This window comes from Aythya ferina (assembly GCF_964211825.1).
Source record: "Aythya ferina genome assembly, chromosome: 17".
Taxonomy (NCBI): domain Eukaryota; kingdom Metazoa; phylum Chordata; class Aves; order Anseriformes; family Anatidae; genus Aythya; species Aythya ferina.
In genome coordinates, this window is record NC_140316.1 from 9,989,343 (window position 1) to 10,012,893 (window position 23,551).

The window sequence follows — 23,551 nt, forward strand, 5'->3', positions numbered from 1 at the left end:
AATCCACGACAGCGACCAGCACAGACTCGCAGCAGAGCCTGAGCTGCTCTGGGCGGGGAAGATGCCGCTCCACAGAAACCAGTGCTCGTGGGATGAAGTGTGCCTCAACACCAGCACGCAGACATCCCATTTCTGAGCTGCAGCTTTCCAGGCAAGAGCATTCCTTCTCGATTCCAGCCCAAAACAAAGCTGGAGATAAACAATGACCTCTAGTAGCCGGCGCCTACCAGTGGGACGGGTTTCGGACAGCCTCGCAATGCACCGCGCTCCTAAAGAGGGGTGATTTCCCATCCCCGACTGGCAGGGTTGCACACCCTCTTCTTCTGCTGCACTGCAAAAGTAAATGATTGGCAAAAGCTTCTCTAATTAGTAACCCAGACTACTGTAGCTTTAACACTTCATAAATTTTTAAAAGAATATGACAATCTGAGGTGAAAAGGTCAACCGCTGTCAGCCACAGGTTCCCAGTCAGTATTTCCTTTCCCAGTACCCTGCACTGGTACATAAACCCTGACAAACACTGATGTAACTGAAAGTAACTCACAGTAACAGTCACCGTGCATTTGTATATATGCGTGTATATACATTAAAAATACTATTTAATTGGATACTTTTTGCACACAGGGCCAGGAAACAATAAAAGCATTGCAGTTGGATGCACAGCACCGCACGCCAGGTATGGAGAGCTCCCACAAAGTCACACGGGAGATTAAAGGGTGGCACGTTAAACTCATTATCATTAGTAAGCCCACTCGCAAAAGAATTCAGCTGGATTTATTTTGACAGTGTTACGCACCCATGTAAAGATTTCACATTTCCCTAGTAGGGTGAAAAAACAAAGCAGACAGACCAAACCACAGCGACTATGAAATAACTCCACATTCTAACGCATGCTAATTGCACACCGCCAATTAACGTTGGCGCTGACAGACCTGCAGTTTGCAGCTACGTGAAGTTATGCTCCTCAGAAACACGCTAATCGATTTTCCGTGAATAAACGGGGACCTCACAACTCTACACGTAAAGGATAAACATTCACTACCTCACTCTTACAACCTGATCCAATCGTCTCCCTCGTGCTTATGTTTTTTTTCTCTGCGTGTATTCAGGATCACTGTAACAATCCCTGCACCTCCACACACGTAGCGCTGCCACACACCAGCATGTCCCAGAAAACTCTGTCAAGCAGAAGCCTATGTACAAGCCTAAGTAACGTAAAAGTTCATCAAAGAGCCAGAAATAAGAACTGCGTTTATTCTCGCAGAAGAATCTCTGGGCCAGTTTCCTAGCAGCATAAGTGACGACAGCTCTTGTCCCAAATTCTCAGTAGGTATGAGCAAAATACAGAAAGCACACAGATATAACAAGCCATCAGGAGCAGAATAACAAACATACAGCAACAGAAAAAAAAATATTAAACAAAAAGATTGATCATTTTGAGCTCATTTTCTTCCCCCCCCCCCCCCCCCCTTAATTCCTAGAAAAGCTAACATGAGTCTCTTCCTTTCTGTTGGAAAGGAAAACAAAACCTAAAAATCAACATGTTCACCCACCTCCAATTCTCCCAGAGCACCAGCTAAGGGAGATGCTACCCACCAAGAGCTTTTGTATGCCACTACCCAGCCTGCGTTCCAAGTTTGTGGTAGCCGTACCACAGCACGCACCGTGAGCTCCTCCTTCCCCCTGCCCCAGCAGCAGGAGAAGGCTGGGGCTGATCCAGCAGCCCTCCCACTCACCCGGCTGCTGCCCCGCCACAAGGGACGAAGCTCCTGCAGGTGGCAGGTAAAATAAGGCACGGCAACAACCCCGTTTCCAAGCGGCCTTGCCCTGACACGGAACCAGACCGTTTTCTCGCTTTAAATTTAGCTCACGAAGCTGCAGCTGGCTGATAACGTAATTCCTGCAGCGTTAAACCAAGCGAGCCGAGTACAAAGTTGTCGATCGCCAACCAGACGGGAGGATGACATCTCCGCTAGCCGCCCAACCACCAGAGCCCATTTTCAGCTGCTTCCCTCCACCGAAAAAAAAAAAAAAAAAAAAAAAAAAAACACAAACAAACAGCGTTTCTGCCCATCCGAGCCCCACACACACAGTGGCAGGGCAGAGGCCCCCAGCCCCGACATGGCGCTTGTCCCTGCCAGCAGGGACCCCCCCAGGGCTGGCAGCGCCTTACCGGGGAGGGGGCCGCTCCATCCAGCTCCTGCCCCCCAGCAGCCGAGCGGGGAGGGCGCAGCAGCACGAAGCAACCCCGGGGCGCCGAGCCGAGGGAGGAGCCAGCGGGAGGAGCAGCCCCACGCTAGCGGGGCTCTAAAACAACCCCCCCTGAGGGGGGGGGTGCTGGCCGCGACCCACCTCCCCCCCGGTACCCAAATCATTTGTCTCCCCCCCCCCTCACCCTTCCCGGTGACCCCACTCACCAGCGAGAAGAGGTTGGAGTGGCAGTCCTCCAGGCTGGCCCCGTTCGCCACCCAGTTGGCCGCCGCCGTCATGATCCTCGGCGAGCCGCGCCGCCGGAGCGGGGCATGTCTGAGGGGCCGGGCCCGGCGGGGCTGGGGGAGCAGCGGGCGCTAAGCCCCGACCCCAGCCCGGGGCAGGGGGGGGCAGCGCGGCCGGCAGGGGGCGTGAGGCGGCGGAGGAGAGGCCGGGACGGCGCTGCTTCCAGGGGGCCCCCGGCGGGGAGGTGGAGGGGGGGGCGAAGCGAGGAGGAGGAGGAGGAGGAAGAAGAAGGGGGGGGGCCTCCCTCAGCGCCCAGCCGCGGCCCCCCCCCGGCGGCGGGCGGAGCGGCTCCGCGGCCTGCAGGCGGCGGGGAGCGGGGGGGCGCCGCCCGGCGGAGGCCGCGGCTCCTCCGCTCGCTGCTGCGGCCGAAGGAGGCCGGGAGCGGAGGGAGGGGAAGGAAGGGGACGAGGAGAGGCGGCGGCGGCGGCCCCGGGCCCGGGCCCGGCCGCGGGAGCGCTGCTGGCGGCGGCCCCGCTGCGGCCCCGCCCGGCCGCCCTCGCGCACCCGCCGCTGCCTCTCGCCGCTCTGACAGCAATGGCGGCCGCCCGCCGCACCGCGCCTCGCCATTGGGCGCCGCCGACACACGTGACGCGCGGCGGGAGGGGGGCGGGGCGCGGCGGGAGGCTCCGCCCACTCGCTCCCCTCCCTCCCCTCACGGCTCGCGGCCCCGCCCCGCCGGGGGCGCGCAGGCGGGAGCGCGCTCGGGGGTTGGGGTGACTGGGAGGGGGGGGAGGGAAATGGGGGTCTGGGGAGGCCGGTGGGCACCCCGGCCGGGGAGCGGCTGCGGGAGGGGGGGGCACGCCGCAGGGTGAAGCTGTCTCGTGTCATTATTGCGGATTTTGTTCATAAGAAAGCCCAAAATTGGGGATTTTCTACATCCCCAGTGTCCCGCTGGGTCCAGCCCGGAGGAACCCACAGGTGCAGGTCACAGTTCAGCAGCCTGAACATCACACGGACCGGCTGCTGCGACCTGCACGGGGGACAGAAAGCGACTGTCACTGTCCAAAAAACAAAGTTTGTGTAGAAATTCAAGCTTTGGGACAGAAACAGGATCATAGAATCTATAGAACTGTAGAACCCATAGAATCTGTAGGATCTATAGGAACTATATAATCATGGAATCTATAGTCATAGAATCTATAAAACGTATAGTATCTATAGAATCCTAGGATCATAGAATCTAGAATCATAGAACCTATAGGATCAACAAACCTATAGAATCTATAGGATCATAGAACCTATAGGATCACAGGATCTATAGGATCATAGAATCATAGGACCTATAGAATCATTCTATGATTCCATAGAAAATGTAGCACGTTTCCAGTGCTGTCATTCAGTGGGAAAAGTTTTCCCTCCGTGCCTAATGGCAGCTTTCCTTATCACGATTTTTAATCTTATTTAGGCTTTTTTTTTTGCTTTGCAATTTATTTTCTTTGTAATAAATTAAGAAGATTAGCATCTGTTCTAACAACTGAATGGCGTTTGTTTGGACTTACCTCACAGTAACAAACCTCTAAGACAAACAGGCATCACTGCCATTCACCCAACTTACGCACACAGCGAGAGAGAGAATTTGGGCTAAAAGAAAATTTCCACCCAGGCCGGCGTTCTCACGGCGTGCGTTCTGCCACCGACAAATCTATTGTGCCCCGTTCACGTCACTGTCACACCAAACAGGATTCTGTCTTGCAAGGGCTGGGGCTCTGCTGGTGTTTCCAAACACACAATTTAAATATTCACGTTCAGCTACAAGTGCACTTTTTAGTTTTGAACATGCTAAATCACCAAATAAACTCCAAACTCACCCTAGGGAGAGCTTTTTACCTTCCTTCATTTCATGCAGGAGATCAAAGTGCCACAAAGGTGTTGTGAAAGCTCCGAATTGGTAAGGGACAAAGCTGACGAAGTAGTCAAACTGCCAATATTCTAGGAAGCACTTGCTGCAAGCTGGCAGAGCAGAATCAGCAGAGTAGAGTACTCTGGTCCATATTACTCCCCTTTGTTTTAGAGACAAGTCTCATAAACAGAGAACACAATGTGACACTTGCAAATTTGTCAAGCAACACGTGTTAACCACAAAGGTTGAAAAACTCACCCTTCCACATTAATACACTCCAGCTTCAGTTATAAGTCCAATTACTAAGTAATGCCTAGGGTACAACAAACACTTTTATAAAGCATCCGCTCCATTTCTGAAATAAAACATCCATTAACAGGAAAAAAATAATGTTTTTCTTATTATAAAAATATTTTGAAATCGAGGATCACTTTATTACTTATCCCAGAGAGCAACAACAGTGTGCAGAATTAGACCCTGCAGACCAGTGTATTCATGTTTCCTCCATGCACTGCTTACCCTCCAAACGGTACACCCACTTGTCAGCATTTCTCTTCTGTATCTCGCAAGTAAAATGACCTACTGTGCCTGATTTTCTCCTGATCTTAAGATAACCCCCACTGCGGCCTAACACATAATTCAAATCTGTTTTTGGGGGATAAATGTTAATATACTCACACTGCTGCTTCTGCCATTTTTTCAGGATTCTTTTGAAAGCTAACAACTCCTTAAACTAAATATCTTTCAGTGTAATTACATTCCCTTTGTGAGCGAATGTTTTAAAGTCAAAGATTTGCTGTTCTGTTTGCATTTGTGCAGAGCTACCAGTTTAAAGTTTTGGCCACGTCTCTGCATTGCAAAGTTCAATTTGTTTTTAAACTGAAAAAAGATACCATCTCTTTAAGTCTTTTACTGGTTACTTGACTTCATATTATGTTCAATTTATCAGACAAGAGAAATCACTATAGCCTAATCATTCACTTCTGTGTATCAAACCAGGAGAGTTCCCTTGCTGTCTTCTGTCAATAGTGTTACTTAGAACAGAAGTTGTTCCACTTAGGGATATCATATACAAGCACAGGTGACACTTGCTCATGCATAATTATCCTAGATGGTATGTGGTGGAACGTGTTTCCCAACTCAGGGTATTCAAGTTTTATTCCCTGTTTTCTTTTACTGCCAACTTATCGATGAACATGCCCAACACCACTGGGTTTCCGATCTTAACCAAACAACCATTTTTCTGTAGTAGCAAGGTATAGGAACTTTCTAATTAATTCTGCCAGCATTAAACTGCAAGCAGCAAGACCAAAACTCTGAACTAGAAAGGAGTTTCCAGCCTCCTGGAGATCAGCTGTGTCACACTTACCCCTCACTACTGGTAAGTGCTCTGGAAAGGAGCCAGTTACCTACCCTTCTGGACACCTCCCAGAATTAGAGTCCAAATAGAGATAGGCAAGATTATTTTATTCTACAACACCTTACTAAAGCCTACAGTAATGATCAAACCTGTTCTTCCAGGAGGATGGCTCAGCAGTTTCGTAGACTTTGTTTTCACCAGCAGGTGTTGCTTCTGCTTCAAACTAAACATGGAGGAAAAAACAAAGATGTCAGGAAGTTAAAGCAAATCTAAAATGTCAAGCAATCGCTTGGGTTTGTTGTTATTAAGGTACGTCAACTTTGCTGTGCTTTTAAGCACAGCAGATTTATAACAAAAATATTTACTTGAGCAATACAACTGGCTCGAGCACTGGATTCAGGCAGTGTTATGAGTTTGGCCCTTCTTACATCAGGAGCAGTACTGGAGGTCAGCCAAGTTTCATCAGTATCAAAAAGAAGAAGTGTTTGGCATTTCACGTCAGATAATGCATTTCTAGGCAAAAGAAATGCTTAGAAGCCTAAGTTGCCAAAACACCCCCCTCTCAATTGTTGTTTCCAGCACAGTCATTATTGTCAAGATAGGCCCACATGTTTGTATGAGAGTAAGTCCAAATCCTAACTGAAATGCAACAGTGGTAGCTATGCTACTGGCTTTGTATAATTCTACATCTTGTCATTTTCCAATTTTCTTAGAAATTAGCCTCTTCTCTGACATCCAAATATTACAAAGACATGATCAATACAAATTACTTCAAAATGCAAGGCAACAAAAATCAATAAGAGAAAGATAATCTTGTATTTCTCTGCTCAAATTTTATTTTTGAGTTGTATAGCTTAATAAAGATAAATCTATAAGGATTTTTCTAACTGAAGTTACACTTAGAAAACTAAGATTTGCAAACTTTGTAAGAAAAATGAAAGGTTTATTTTAATGTTATATACACTTGTGTTTGTTTTTTTAACCTCCAGGAATATAAAAATAAGAGCTTGCTTGTTGTGACTGACAGTCTTGATAAAAAGTTTCAGATAAATTCTGGACAATTTTAGTCATTAGCTGGAAGAGCTGCAAATGGATTTTTTTTTTTTTGAAGTGTTCGTAATTTTTCACACATTTGAGATAGACACTATGGCTATTCACTAGCACAACTTCTAGCTTTTGCAGTATAAATAAGGATTGTCTTGTGTCTAATTTAATCAAGCATCATTTTTACCGTTTCCCACATTTTCCTCTCCAGATGCCTACAATTCCCAGTAATGGAAAGGGTAGGGTAGAGGAAAATGAGGAGAATAAAATTATGAATATAGTACAAGTAAATGGTCTTTAACTTTTCTCCAAGTCAAAAAATAAATGTTTAGATCCTCCCGCCCACCCATGAGATGCTCTTAAATGAAGTCTTCTCAATTTAGTGATTTCAAAACCCCAACGATTTTAGAAGTTCATTGTCCATGATTCATGTAGTTTGTTACTGCATGTTTTTGCAATACAGTGCAGCTGAACAGGCTAATTTCAAACATGTTTCCAGTAGGCTCATTGTCTACTTTTTATGAGGCTGCATACATTTCTTAAGTGTTTTTTAATTTATCCAGTAATTACATTTTTTGTTCAAGTGGTTATGAATAAGAACACATAATGGTTTTGTTTTTAAACCAAATGTCTTTACTTCCACAAATTGAACACTTAAAAGAAAAGAAAAATAGTTCACTGACATGAATAAATTAACAGCATTTAACTTTAACATAAAAATAATTTTTTTAAAAAATCATACATTAAATCCATACTAAACAGTCCTTTGGGATATTTTTTTAAACATTCATAATCTAGAGATTGCATGTTAAGTAACTTTTTAATATCATTAAGATATGTGACTGGCTATATTAGTAAATTTATTCATTGTATCAATAAAGATAAAAAATTACCTCAGCTTTACAACAAGACACCGTGTTTCTGAAGGGAGGTACTTTTACCTAAGAGGAAAATAAACACATCAATAAAAGATCTGTTTGTAGAGAAGTAGTACATGAGTCCCACAGTTTAAGCCCAGCGAGCGATTAGACTGTGGCCTTTGAATTAGTCATCCTTGTTCACCATCGTTATCAATAAACATTGCAAGATAAATCCAGGCGGTCTGTTTATGATCACCCTAAGTATAGGAATAGCTATAGACACTCAGTGTATTTTTAATCAAAACGAGTAGCAGATTATTTTATCGTGCACAAAAGCAATACAACCACATCCCACGTGACCCCAAACCTGCCCAAGAGAGGCTGTCTGAGGTTTTTTATGTTCTCTGGTACCTGAATATTGTCCTTTCACAATCAACGGCAGCAGGGATCATCTGCTGGGACTTCACGGAGTTTCTGTTCCTTGTCCTGGATAAAGAAAAGATGAAATACAGGCTACTGCCAGATGTGATGCCAGACCCCCCCCAGCTGCTATTCTGCAGGAATATTGCAAATGCCCTCAGAAACAAACAGCTTCACCCCACTAAATCTGTTGATGTCCCTGGAATTTCTTAGGTGAACAAACCTCACATGGCACAGCTGCCTCAGGGTCAGGCCCTGGTGGGGTTCAGAAAAGCACGCAGGTGGCAGAGGTCAATGTCTCAACACATCTCTGAGAATTATACACCTGAAAATTCCCTGAAATTCACTTTATTTGCTCATAATGAAGACTGTGGTAACAGTGCCTATTAAGGAGTAGTTTGAGGAAAGGTTAATGACCTGGAAAGGCAATTTTGGGAAGTTTTACACACCTGGAAGATAATGTTGAAAGAAATCTTCAAACTGTTTTAGAGGACACAGATTAACTGAAGGTCGTATCATTCGCAAAGTGAAAAGAGAAGAAAAGTCCAGGTTAATAGGAGAGCCATAATTACAATTACCATGAACCATTACACTTACCCTGGTGAAGCAGGAGGAAATCTGCATACGGGGTTACAAGAAAACGCTCCTATATTTTTATCAAAAATCAGAGGAATTACCTTAGTATTTCCTCATTTTCTGGATTGTAAAAGAGAGAAGAGAGGCAGGAAAGGAAGCAGGGGCAGGCAAGAGGAGCCTAGGTAAGGTCTTCTACCGGCAAGCAAGAGCAAAGGTCATTTCTTACTATTAAGGATGAAGTAGTAGCAGGAGCAGAGTAAGAGTGGTGACCACTGGTATGAGCAAAGGAATGAACAACGAAAGGCAGGAAGGTGCCAGAGGTGCTTGACTTGTTATAAAGAGCAATATCAATAACACAGTGCCTTTACTAGTGACAGAAGCAAGGGAGTCAGGGACAAAGGATGGCTAACTTTGGTCACATTAAGTTTAAGTTGCCAGCAAACAATTCAAGAAAAAAAAAAAATAAGGAAACTCTTTACAAGGTGGTTTTGGATGGCAGGATAAAACTAATTCAGGAGCAGAGAAGTACCCTGATTTCTTTCCCACGTCATGGTGATATTTAGATGACATTTCAGGTGTAACTGGAAGGGATGAATAAAATCATAGCCAAATGCAAACCGTTACTCTCAAGAAAATACCATGCTAAAAATAATAGTTGAAAATAGTACTAAATAAGATTAATAATTAAAGCTTTAGGCAGTCCCGTGTATGATGTCCAATCTGAAAGTCAAAATGCTATTGATGTGGTAGAAAGCTTTCACTTAAAAAAAATAATATATATATATATATACACACCACAAGGACCTTTGCAAAGCTGATGTGTAAGTGGTCGAAGTCTCCACATGGGGTGATGGCCAGCAAGGACTTACAACAAGGGAGCTGCCCAAGGAGTGTGTTTATTTTTAGTTGGAGGTAAAGAACAGTTTTGTGCATCAGCATGCCCTGCTGGTTTCTGTGAGACACAATTGTGAATTCTCATTTAAATATTCTGTAGGACTGAGGCAAACAAGCTATTTGGAAAACCAGAAAGGAGAAAACGACAACTGAAAGTACTCCAGAATAAAAGGGGAGCATGATTTAAGCAGAGCAAAATGGCAAATATTTTTTAATTGTAAATTACTTTTGAACTCAAAAGAGGAAAGAATTGTGATGTCTGCTAGATACCTTGCATTATGAATAAACATACCTGAGTTTCTAAAGGATTTAATAATCTAACATGAAGCTCCTACTAGCCCTCTAGGCAGAGAGTGGGCCTGTTGGGTCATGGTTTCATACCATCAAAGAGATAGATTTCATCTTTCAGATGTTGTTGTGCTCGCTTGGTAAGAATTCAGCTTATTAAAAGGTGTGAAATAAGATACAGGATAAAAATACTACAAGAGAAAAAATTTTAAAAGATTTAAGGCTAAAAGGCAAAGTAAATATGGAAATAACATTTGGCGAACACATTCTGAGAACAAAACTCCAAGTTTATTCACTGGAATAGATCGCAGGGTAGGTCTGGATGGGTGATGTAGCTTGATGTGCTCTGACCTTGGAAGCAGGCAGTCAGGCAACACCCCGTGCTGCACATGTGGAATGTGCAGCTTTTGGCATGGGAGCTCAAATATTAAAATTGGCCCATAAATCTGAGTACAGTTTTTAGTGTTTAAGAAATTTATTTTATCTGGATTAAAGTCCTCTTCCCCTTTGGCATTAGAAGGTGTTTATGGCTGTTAAAACAAGAATTGCAAAATATTGCCCTGAAATACATATGGATTTATCCTGCAAATCTTACACGGTTTACTCTGCAGTTCAGAATTAAAAAAAAAAAAAGAAAAAAAGTCTGTCAGAGGCAGTATGGCCTTTTTAGAAAAAATGTGCAGGAAAAATATAAGCAAATGTCATTTTTTTTTAATTCTAAAAATCATCTTACTTTACTGTATCAGAAGAAGATAAGATAAAGGTTTTGTTATAAGCCCTGAGAAATCTTTGTTCTTTGAGTCATGTCCAAGTTCTGTTACAACAGAGGAATGAAAAATGTGGCTTATGGTCTGTGATCACTGACCACATTAGAGCCTGAACCGATGAAGCTCTCGTGGGTTTCTGTTGCCAGTTTGTCTTCAGTTATCTCCTAACTCATCTCCCTTCAAATATGAATTCTTTCTTTTCTAGAAATACCCTTTCTCTTCTTGCAAATCATGTAACTGTGAATAAAAGCTCTCTGAGAGTTGACTTTAACACATCCTTGTGTAGGGCTATTTTGATTGTACTCTGATGTAAACAATTTCACACACAGTTGAAAGAAAGAAAACCAGGATTCTTTAGAAAACAGCATCACAGTAAAATCACAGTATATGCTCAACTGAAGCGCTGCCTAACGCATTTCTATATGGATATATGGAAAGAGTTGCCACCACCTGAAAACATACGATAAACTTCTAGACAACAGCTCCAGAACTTCAGGTCTTTTAGCAATCAATGTGCAGATTCTTTGTAAGGAAGGGATCATTTTTAATATCTCATTGTACATATATCCATCACTCATACTCAAGTCATTACAGGCATTATTAAATTTGAATTGCAGTTTTTCCTCTCCTTTCCTCTAGATTTGTTTTTCTTATCATTAAAAGTATACCAAATTGTAGCACCCCAGCTTTTTGTACTTCCAGATTTCTCAGGCTAAAAAGTTAGGTTGCAAACTGCTGAAGAGAGAAACCATTGAATAAGTTTGGGACTTGAAAAGGGGCGTGCAGTTGTTCCTGCCATATCCTGAACAAAACTGGGGTGAACAGAAACCAGTCTGAAGTAAATGCCATTGTCATGGGCTTTGCCATTTAAAGAGAGAAGCTCATCTAAAAACTAAAAAAGCTAGTGAGTCACAGGCACATTGACAAAAATGCAAAAGGTTATGTCCATGCATTTCACTTTCCTCAGGCACACACATTACAGTATTTGTATTAATTTCTACATTGTTCACTTTCGATGCCTGTTCTCCCTTCTGTCCTTGCTTTCCCCTGTCCTGCTCCAAGTCTGGGAGTGTGAAAAACTAGGGAGGACCCACTGGAGGCCCATCAGTGATAATGAGATTGAATTAGAAGTGTTCTGGTTTACATTCTGTTGTTGCTCTCTTCCCTCATTAAGGCCCTTTTCTTCTGGACCCCAAGTACCAGGATTTCCTTTTGGCCACAAAGCTGTCAAGTTCACTCACAGCTCAGTTGTAAGAAATGTAAATCAGCGCAAATAGTGAATTCTAGCTAAATTCTGTCTTCAAGCCACATATAAACTGTATTTTTATAGAAAACAAAACATACGGAAGATGACGTTTGCTCTGTGAAAGATCCAAGTATTAAAATAATTCATTAGATATCTTTGATGTTCATTTTTTTTCCACTTTTAAGCATTCAGTTATCCATCAACTGCAGATAAATGTTGTGCTGAAAGCTTTTGCTGAAATTCAGAGAATGAATAAAAGAATTAGAGGCACAGCATTTCCACAGATGCCTTGTGTTGACATTCCCATTTCCAAGCCTTGTTAAATGAAACAATTCATTTCTCTGTGATTTTAAGGTTTCACGGGCCCTAACCTTAAAAAGGAATTACAGAGGAAATCCTATTTTACTAGGATTTTTACAAGGATACTATTTTACACTCCTACTATTAACAACTTAAAAGATCAGTCTTAGAAGAAATTATACTCATAGGTAATAAAATATTTCAACTGCTTTTGATTTGATTACTCAGGAAAATAGCCATGGCTTGAAATGTTTGTTTAACAGGAACCTATCTTTCAGACTGCTGGACAAGCTTAGAGATATCTGTTCATCCTTCTGTTTTTCTGCAGGCCAGCGAATGCTGCTTTACTGTTTTTTTGAATTTTTCTGACAGAAACCACTCATCTCAGGAAGAAACTGAAATGGCTGTCCTTGCATGCCATGTGATAAAATGATTTTTACAGTAATATTTACTGTTTTCTTGCACGCAGACTGAAGCCTCTTGGCCTCACTTAAGACATACAACAAAACTAATACCTGCATATCATCTCAGTTAACAATTTTTGCTGAAATTCCTTTGACTGAGATTTTATGCAGAAGAGCATTCAAAATGTGAATGGGTTTGCAAAACCAGATGGAAGGAGTAACATCGACCTGGTTACGACAGCAGCAGGCTTTCTGGCCCAAAGCAGGAATTGTCCTTGCCTTCTTGTTCTTTACCATCCACTGCCTGCTTGGACTAAGAGCAGTTCATATTAGAAACCTTATTTTCTGAAGGCTGTAGATGATTTTGTTCTCGTCTAATCCGGGATGACCTTCGGTTTCCTGGCACATGGATACAACTTGGGCAAAGATCAGCTCTGCTGATTTAAACAAACCCTTCCAGTTATATTAGGAAACAAGTAGTAGCTGCACTCACTGATTATTTTGCATTTATGCCAGCTTTTTGGGTACAGCCTTATTCTGAGATTAGGGTGTTTTTTTTTTAGTTAGAGGTATAGCAAATGTTGCTAACAGAGATTTTTTAAGACGATTGACAAAGCTACAAGTCAGGCACACAGCAGTGTCTAAATTCTGTTCTAGAACTCCAAGCTAATACAGTATTTGACAAAACACATTTGGTGTTCCAAATTCATACTTGGAAGAAACATTTTTGGGTAAAATCTAAACTAAAATCACAGCTGTTCAGCTTGAGGAAAATGAGAAAGTTAATCATGCTACTGAATCTCTATTTTGTCTTTTAATGTTAACCCAGGATGATGGACTGTATGAATGCATGCAAGTCATTATTTTGTTGCTGTTTAGCACAGCAGACACAGAAAGTCTTTACTAACATCCAACAGGACACAGACCCCCTGAGTTGCAGGGTGAGCAAATTCCCAGTCTTTGGATCTCTCCTCAGGGTATTAAGAACATGGAAGAGGGCAAAATTGAAGAAAGGAATTGGGAGCGTAAGAGCTGGGTAACATTTAAAGCATTATCCCTAATTCCCTTCACGGTTTTAGGGCAGTCAGTTGGCTTCTGAATGTCTGTCTGTAATATAGGCCCAGTATTTCAGGTAATTCTTGCAGATTTTAAACAAAGAATTACATCAGCGCTGTAAAAAGTTATTCCAGAACACTATTTTTGAAGTAATGATACCATGTATGTGCCAAAATCCAGTTTGCAACTTCAGAGCCAGGAGTCCATCAGTTCCATCCGTTTGCAGACGCTGTGTCTACAGCGTCATGCTTGCTTCTGCCGCAGGCTAATACCTCAGGTCAAACTCTGTCATCACGCCCGCTGCCGGGATGCTGCTGTGTACTTTGGCTCCAGCCTGGGGTCAGCCAGCGATCTCCCTATCAAGGACGTTCTGGCGCAGGGTGGGAATCAATACTCAAGCCCTGCCTCTCGGCAGCAAGGACAGAAGTCCCCGGAGAGCATGTAAGCAGGCATTCAGGAGGTACCAAAAGCAACAGAATTCCTTTAAGTTCAGTTTTCAAATACAATACAAGCTGTGGCACTTTAGCCCGTACACAAACGTTGCAGCCCAACAGCTGGGAAATCACTTTGGCACTGTTTGTGTCAATAAACACAAAGCAATCAGGAGATGTATTCCGTAACCATTCTGATATCCCACCTTACTTCAGGAGAACCCACGTTTACCAAAGCACTTGTAACCTCGCTGCAGAGTCCTGGCGGTCTGTTTAGACAAGGCACAACAGCCCAGGTCGGACGTACTGTACGTATCAAACCCAGTATTTGGTCAACAACATTCCTTCAGATCAAGTTTCGTTAAGTAGTGGTCAGCTAGTCGGGCCGTGCAGAAATAAGTCCCGAACTGTGCTACCAGAACAGTTCCTGTCTCCTATAATTACCTCTACTTGGAGATGGCTGCCAAATTCTTCCCAGTGGACATATGGTCTCAGCAGGTAGGAACAGGCTGAAAGTGCTTTTCTTGCACTGACGTCAGTGGGGGAAGTATGACTGAATTCAGCTCCCACGAAAATTAAATATTACCTGACTAGTGCCTCCTTTTCAAGAGAACAGTAGCTTGGCCTGCTTCTTTCTACAGCTTCCTGAGAGATCCTGATACTTTTTCTTCCAAATAGGAAGTGTCTTCACAGTTAATTAGAAGATAATACCAGTCAGCTTCTGCTAATTATTTGTATTTTCACTTAACGCTTATAAATCTACTTGTTCAGGTATTATTACAAGCTAATATTTGTCTTGTAAGATGCATTACTCATTACAATTAGCAAGTAGAAATAGATTAGTCATGCGCAAACAATCTCATAAATGAAGTATTTATGCCCCCTTTGGGGATGGAAAGGAAGGTAATTTGAGCCCTTTATGATTATCAAGGGAAACCCGAGTTGTCTCCTCTATACACATCATTGTTTCAGGATTTCTTCTGGGGCAAACTAACTGGATGTGGGCTTCCTTTAAAGTCCAGTAGCACCGCTAGAAGCTGTGTTAGTGATTTAATGAAAACCATCAGGTGCTACCTTTTCTTAGGACTGCCAGTCTGCATTGTTCAACTGAAAGTCATTTTTATTTTCTTCCAAAAATCTTTTCAGTTAATGTGTCTGCTTTTCCTGAGGCTGGAAGAAGCCTTCTCTGCACTTGTATGAAACTAGCAGCAAACAAGACCTTTATCCAGACTTAGTGCTCCTATTACCCCTCACTGAGAAAGGGAGGCTGAAGGTGACAGACCTGGTTTGAAATGATTCAGATTGGGATGTCACTGAAAGCTGTGTAAGTGTGTGACCGGTGGCTTGCAGCTGAGCAGGCAGCTCCCTGTAAGACTACTCTCAAAAAAATCCAAGCTGTGGTCAAGAGCTTCCAGAAGTACCTTCTAAGGTAAGGGCTGTGCAATGAACTGGTTGAACATGTTAGTCCCTGGTATACCTACAGGAAGCATGAAAGGAATGGGTCAGTAGAAGCCTATTGCTTTTTATTCCATTCTCCATTGGCTTTTCCTTATGTCACTTCTTCCTTTCCAATTTAATTAGCCACTCAAGAAGCTCTCGTTTGTGTGTGGCCAACATATCCTAACAAGTAATTTTAAAAACAGACTAAGTCAATACTCGAGACCATTTACAGATTAAAAACCCTAAGTCATTTCACAAAAGTGAATTTAAAAACTGCATTAACCTAATACCTCCTTTGCTGCTTATGCCACTCTCTTGCATGGGGCACAGGTAAGTGCACTACTACTGATAGTGCAACACATCAGTCTGTTCCTCCTCATGTTTTGTTTTGTTTTTTTTCTCTTTGCTATTCTTAATTTCCTCTAGTATTTGAAAAAAAAACAAACAAACAAAAAAAAATTCACATCTCTTCCCAAAGGAAACATTTTCTCCATATAAAGAAGTTGTCAAGCCTCCTTGAAAGGTATCAGGAGCAGGGAAAAGAAGGAGTATGTGTTGCTGTGTTTAGCGCAATTACAGAAATAGGTCACATATTGTTTCTGAAAGAAATGGATCACCAGAATACAGCCCCCCCCAACTCATCCCGGTCTCCCTCTCGCCACCCCCGTACACAGAGCTTGAAGCATTCCAATATCCTTGCCAAATTCCCTCACAAATACTTTAATTCTTTACGTGCATGTCTCATTCCATCTGTTCCACATGCTCTTTATGCCATTTACATTCATTGGCAGAGGCTGTGAGATGACACCACACGTTATAAATTTGCCGTGTTTTGAAGTGGCTTAGGTACACCGAAAGGGAAAAGCAGAGCAGCTCAAGGTCTGCTCTTTTCTCCTAGAGACCTGGGTTAATTCAGCTGCAGGGCAAACTGCACGTGAGTGTCACCAGCAGGTTTTCAGATCAGTACGGCTGTGGCTGTGAAACGTGCTACATTATGCCTTCAGGTTCAAAAAAAAAAAAAAAAAAAAAAAAAGGCAATCCTCTGCAGGATTTATGAAGTGACTGCGTGTATAAGAGATTCTGTGCCCAAACAAACAACAAAGAAAAGGCAAGCGTGATGTAAAAGGGGAATAAAGGAAAGCCGTGCTCAGTGGGAAAGGCAGTGCGCTTAGGCATGTGTGCTTGTGAAGCAAATGCTATCGGTCTGATCCTTTGCCACAGGGGCACACCACAAAAATGGGCCCACAAACTCTGAGTCTTCAGCCTTTGCCTTCGGGAAATACGTGGTTGGTTTGGGGGTTTTGCAGTATGGTCACTCCAGCCCACAATGAGCCCTAAGTCTGTCGGTGAATGCAGAGGAGCCATCTGTTGGACACAGATTTAAGAGTAGTTTCCAGGATAAGAACAGGAAAAGAAAAAGCTCTTCAGGTTTCGACACAGGGACAACCAAAACACAGATCAGCTGCATGCTTGGCCATGTGCCTTAAACTCCTTGAACAAGTTATACGAAAACCTCAAGCCATAAAATTTCACTGAAGTGCCGGACGCCAAACCTTTTCTTTCACCTGCATAAGAGCAGCTCAGATAAAAGAAACTCCCACTTAAAGGACACAGAAGAGTGCAATGGAGATTCAACTCAAAAGCACCACAGAAGCTGAAGCTCAGAAGTGGCCAGGCTCATGGAAGGCAGCCGCAAGGCATCTGCCAGTCCCCTGCACAGCCAAATGTTGGTGTATCCTACTGCACAGAGAGATGCTTCCTGGCCACCACAATACAAGGCCAGGTGCTAGAAATCAGCGTTAGAAGCATCCATTTCTCAGACCATTGTGCAATCCAATTGCTTCACTACTATTATTAAGTTGTTGTGAAAATACATATTATTATCTCATCTGAGGTCAGTCTGCAGTTCTTACAGCTTACTTACCTGGCCAGACAGATTCCTCAACCTTTACCTCTCCATTTTTTCACATTCCTTTCCTCATCTAATTTTTCCTGTGCGCTCTACCCAACACCTTGTTATCTTCCACCCCATCTCTCTCTTTTTTCCCTGCCTGTTATTACTACATTGGCTTTAATGCTTTCCCGCTCCCATTTGTTGCCAAGCTATAGTTTTCAGCCGCTGTGAAAACATTTGATTCATACACTTCATTGTTTCTCCTGTAAAGGAATCATCATCTAAAATAACCTGCACATGCTTGAGTAAAAGCAGTAAAGGAGAGACTGCCATCCCATGCTTGCTCTCAGTTTGACATCTTGTTGGCTGTTACATAGCAAACGAGAAATAAGAAAGACAAACAACTGCCAGTGTCTTGAATGGGGAAAGAGCTTGAGATAGTTTTTTCAGCGTGGCATTGGATTTGGGATGCAGTTTTTTTCATGTCAAGGAAGAATAAAGGCTAGATTCTGCGTTATCCAAACACGTGCCCCATACAGATGTGCCAAGTCAATGTAGAACAGTGTGTCTTTGATTCAGGACCACTTCACACCTTCCTGCTAAGAAGAGCAGAGAAGAATCAAGAGCTTGAGGTGTTGGCATCATACTTAGTTGGTTTGGTCTACACCTGAGAGCTACCAGACAAGTTAATCTGACAGGAAAAGCACTGAGGGCTAGATTTACAAGGAACTAAGGCTGATGCATGAGCCTATCTGAAAGAAGGCACTCTTCTTCCAGAAAGGTGTCCACAGGCATGTGTTCAGGACATTCAATCATGAAGAAAGTTTGATTCCTCAGCAAGGCAGTCACAGAAGATAATGTGCTGCTGAGAGGACTCTCAGCCCAGCCAGGGGGAAACACTGAAGAGAACCATGGTATGAAGCCTCTCCCTTCAACAAATCTGTATGCCTCTTGGTCCTCAGAAACAAGATTATGACCTTCATGGCCACCTTTGCTCAACTCTGACACAACTGGATCCCCAGCCAAGAACATTTTTCTCAAGCTTAGGAACCTAAGGTCTTTTTCTAGAAAATATTTTCTTAAGATGCTGGGGTAATGTCCCCTTTGAATCCAGTAACAAGGAAGTGGAAGACATCTGCCTGTGGAGGTTCAAACCCGCATCTCCCATGAAAATGACCTAACTGCTAAATTACAGGGTGTTGTAGGTGAAGTGTTCTCCACCCATCCTTTGATGATAGTCCAGCGTGTGGCAGAGTGAAAGATACACTGGACAAAAGAGAAGGAGAATTATTAAAGCCTAGTGATTAAGGCACCGACTTATTTTGCCTTGCTTTACCACTTACCGCTTTACCTAATGACATCATGGTAGGCCCCTTGCAAAAGGATGCTTTTTGATCCACAGAACCCCCAATCAATCCTTCAGTGAATTTGCTCATCTCATGAATTCACTTGCCTACAAGTTAATTTCCCTTCTAATTTTTTTACTTCTTTTAGATTTTCTTCTCTTTTTTAGGTTCCTATTGTCTTTGCTAATTACTGCATTATCTTTACATTTGAACATTTCATCCCTTGCATGTGCTGCTTGCAAGTGCTGGTGGAGAGAAAGAAATCATGTCATAAGTTCATTTAATATTTCTTTGCAAGAAGACCGGGGGGATGGGATACAATAAATGACTCAGTAAAACCATCCAGGTAAGTCAGTTCTACTAGCTCCACTTCATCAAATTTAAGCAGTTCTACATTACAAGAGATATTAATTCATTTTACACTTTGCCTTCTTTCCAGGCAGATTTGAAATTTCACTTCTTCACATCATAAAGTATTACAGAACAATGTGATACACTGCATGTATCATTTATGGTTTCTTATATTACTTTGTGACCGTATATTTGGGAGCCAGAATGATGTGAGAATGAAAACTATGAGAAATATTTCCTATTCTCTGGTTAAGTTGCCAAGCATCTACATGTAGAAACAGAGAAGTGAGGAAAGTTCCCAACACAAGTGTGTCTGCAAAGTCACAGCCAATACAGAACGCTCTGCCACATAATAAACACAGCACCGTGAGCTGTCTTTATTGTAAACGTGATCATACGGAAAAAGCGCGTGCTTTTGTTCTACTGTCAAAAGGTTTTTAAAGGAGAAAAAAAATCTTTGCTTAAAAAGTTGTGTTCTCAAAATAATTCTAACAAAGAAGTGGGTATGGAATAAAATCCCTATCCAAAGAGCTTCATTAGTATTTCTGTTTTACAAGTGAAATGTCGTGAGCAAAGACATTGGAAACAAGAGTTGTTATCTACAACAGTTTAGGGTAGAGTTCAGTGTCTCCTGTGGTTTAGGTATGAAAAAGTCTCCTAAATATGGGGGGAAACTGGTCATGTGCACAGCATGTTAGGGGAGAAACAAGAGTACTCAACTGACGCATGAGGAGAAGCAACAGCACGGGAAAGCATGGTATCTATTCACATTAAGCACCAGCCATACAGTGATTTGAATCAAGTAAGTCTGAGTAGTAAGCCCAGTGGGACTTGGGCCAAAAGGGTGAAAGGAAGGGAACAGGAGGGTGGCTGCACATTTCAGTTGTGATTCAGGAAGTCCTGGAATCCTTCCTGACCCTCTAGGTTGGAATTTCTGACTCGACACCCTGCTTTGACTCAGAATAGGAAACTGTATCCTAACTGCATGTTTCTTTTTATAGAGTAAACTTTATTGCCAACTTCCTTTGGAGCACAAGATTATTCCTCACAGTCTTTAAGCAAGACGCCAATCATAGGACACAAGTGCAAGAAAACGTGATCTCTGTTCCCGAAACATAACACAGGCTTCATCCAAAATGAAAACAACAGAACCAAAGTTTGTCTTTATTACCCATCTCAGTAAATACAGTATGCTCCGATGGTTTTTAAAAGCAGCTGGCTATTTTTTCGCCTCCTCCTTCTCCCCCTTTAAACTTGGCCAACATGAAAGGATAGTGGTATGGTCCAAGAAATGCTTGCCAAGATTAGAGGCTAAATTGGAGATTTCTTGTGTAATGCAGTAATAGGCTGGGGATGGGAAAATGGGCCCTCGTAGAGACACTGATCACAAGGACTTCCACTAAATTCACTGGAGAGGAGATAGGCTGTCCTAGAGTATGAGAAGAGACAGCTCAAAGCTGCTTTGGGCACTGGAACTGGTAATTTTGCAAACAGCAGAATAGAATATACCTTCTGCAATGTGTTTAGCTTTTGTGTTGATTACACCTTGAAAAGGAAGAGGTTGAAAATAATTGTTTCCCTTTTTGTATTATTTTATCTTTGAAAAGGGTAATTTGATTCTTTCAGCTTTTCCATTGAATCGAGAAGACCAGAAACACATTAAAAAACAAACCACACATAAATCATGTAAGCAAAGCAATATCTCTCAAAACCTTTTCAAAGCTTGAGCCAGCACCAACTCTTTGAAAAAGATGCACTTCACATATTTAATCAACCTCAATCGTTCCATCCTATTGTCTCTCACATGCTATCTTTTGAGTGAATGAATAATGCCAGATCAAGTGATGTTAATTAATCCTTCACTTTCCTTCTTACTGAGGCTTCTCTTTAAGGCTATGAAGGGGGCAAAGACAGCAGGCAGGCTCCAGCTCTTGGCATCCAATTTGAGCTTGAATGAAACTGAGGTGACTTGTCCAGCATTATGAAAAAATGTATAGAGAAACAACCAGACAGAAACTGTAGATCCAAGTCAAACACTTAAATTAAAAGGTCTTTTGCCCCATCCAAGAATTTTAAAAATAATATATCTTTAAGAATCAGAATTCCAGACAAAGGTGTTTGTAATACTGCATTTTAAATTGCTTGTTCTGTAAAGGAAAATAGTTTTAGGTAGTAAGCCAGTAATTTAAGTAGTAAGCCAGTAGTAAGATGTAAAGAAAGTCTTCCTATTCTTCCTATACAACAAAACTTCTATGAGTTTATGTTCTAATATCTGTTTTCCAGAAAGACTTTTACTGTCCTCAATCCCATCCAGTGTTATTACTGTGGGAAACTGCCAGTCTTTGTTACAATTAGGTAAAAGAATTTTCTACCACATCATTAAAACACAGGGAAAATGCATACATTTTTGATTTTCTATTTTATCATTAACAAATAAATAAATTGCTTTATCTAGAAATTGGACCTGCAAAGACTGTGTCCTCTCATGCATGGTCTCACTGAAATCAAAGGAGAGTAAAGAGCACAGGACTTACAGTAGGGTGAGTTTCTGTTCCTGGAAATATGCATCCAACTGCACTCAGCAAACATCTGTAGCACATGGATTTAGCCCATTCTTCAGTCTGCAATGCATGAAGATTCCAACTCCTGGGGATTTGTTTCATCAGGTCTCCTGAACTGACTTTTGTCCTTGCAACAGGAGAAATAATATTTCAAAATTAGTAATGTAATTACTAATGAAATTTGTAATTACTAACAAAATTTCTAACAATTCCAGAATTGATGAAATTATCCAAGCCCCACTGATTTTCAGGACTGTCAGGTGCCCAGGTCCCATTCCAACGAAAATTTTCAAAAATTTCACCCTGTATCTTTATCTATTTGCCATACATATCATGGAAATTATACAATGGCTTGGGTTAAAATCTAAACTGGATGCCTTGTCTTGCCCTCTATCTTTTCTCGCATAAAGTGTTCCAGGCAGGAGCACACAGATTTCAAAATGGCTACATAAATACTTTTGTTGGAAATTACTACCGAAATACAATTCTATTGCTGTTTGTGATTTTTAATTTGCTTTTCACACTGCTGTAGGCATGGACACACGCAAATGTATTTGTATGAGTCTGGACGGACAAAAAAATTCAACAGAAAATCCAAAATACACCTAGGTGAGATTTAGGATTTTATTCCAATTAATATTCACTGCTGCTATTTCATTGGGTTTATTCATTCTAATTAGCTGCAATTTAAAGAGAAAATCCTGCTTGCATTGCCTCGAGGCATGCAGAAGCAGCAATTGACATTGGCTTTAACACATTCTTCCTACACAAGGGACAGAAAAGTTACCTTCCCTTGTACAAATAGTGAAAGGATTCAGATCCATTTCATCCTAGGGGTCTCCTCCCTCTGGAATTCTCTGCACATGACAGAAAGGATGGGTTGGAGGGACAGCAACAGCTTCCCCAGCCAACCACTCCAGCCCAGCTGCTAATGAAGGTGATGCAGACATCTTTAAGGCAGCACTGTGGGGAAATTAATTCTTCCCACATGCTGCTAACAGCCCTGCCCGTAACCCAGGCTGCAGGGATTTGTCTCTAACGGCAAATTTTAGCTAGCAGGTTTGCAGAGTTATCGCCTCGTGATGAAGTCAGATTAGAGAAGCTAGTCACAGAAGTGTGCAAACCCTCGCCAACTTCTCCAACAGACCACAGACTGTTCACAGTTCCTCCAAGAAAATTTTTCAATCCCATAAGAACCAGCTTAAAATGCTTGCTAGCAGCCTGACTTCAGTCCTGGGCTTAATCTCGGTCCTAGGCATTCAAGGTAAACCAGGGGAATATTCTTCCCCCTGGCCTGTTCTGTGTCGTCTGAGCAGAGCCCGTGCATGGAGCTCCCATAGACGTCAGTGGAAGTTTTATGCATAAAATGAATGCAGAAAAGCAGCTGAAATCTGCTCTGCGGCTAAGGCATCTGCATTGCAGATTGGAGAGGAAAATTTTGCCCTGAGTGCCAAATCTCATCTTTTAAGAGGAAAACTATTTTTGTTTTACACAAGTGCAGAAAATGATCGCTCGGGTAATACGGAACTCAGAAGTTTAAAAGTTAAAAAATGCAACTTTGCTGTCATTTGACCAAGTATTGCAAAAATACTTTTTATTTATTTATTAAAACACTTTTATTTCCACATGTTTGTAAGACTGACGGTAACAACACAGGGTATGTATGTATATATATATTTGCCTACTAATTTTCAAAACAATTTTGAAAACTTAAGCTGATGTGCCGTGGTAACTAGTCGCTATTGATGCGGGGAAAGGCAGTGCCTTTAAGGAACAAGCGATAACCACACCGAAGTCAGAGGAGACTGCTTTGACAGCAGAAGTAGATGGTCATATCGGGATTTCAGTGTTTCATGGCAGTTCAGAACATGAAGAAAAGCATGCCATGTAACACATTTTGAAAACATAGTCGAGGATTTAGAAGTGGGTAAGCACTCTTTCAAGTTTGGGGTTACGTTTCAGATTTAACACATTTGT

At 42.2% G+C, this 23,551-nt stretch overlaps 1 protein-coding gene across 5 annotated transcripts in view; it reads right to left on the reverse strand.

Moving 5' to 3' along the window:
* MED13L (mediator complex subunit 13L) overlaps positions 1-21,680 on the reverse strand; it is a 211,219-nt gene extending 189,539 nt beyond the window's left edge. For 4 of the 5 annotated variants that reach the window (XM_084539089.1, XM_084539087.1, XM_084539086.1 and 1 more), the window contains exon 1: positions 2,418-3,005. Coding sequence is in view for 2 of the 5 variants with exons in the window: in XM_084539086.1 (XP_084395212.1) it covers positions 2,418-2,489 (72 nt within the window). In the remaining 3 variants the exon portion in view is untranslated. Of the gene's footprint in view, positions 1-2,417; positions 3,006-5,845; positions 5,920-7,633; positions 7,682-8,011; positions 8,087-21,547 lie in introns of those variants that run through there. The other variant, XM_084539088.1, reaches the window with a different exon arrangement.
* Between the last annotated feature and the right edge of the window lie 1,871 nt (positions 21,681-23,551).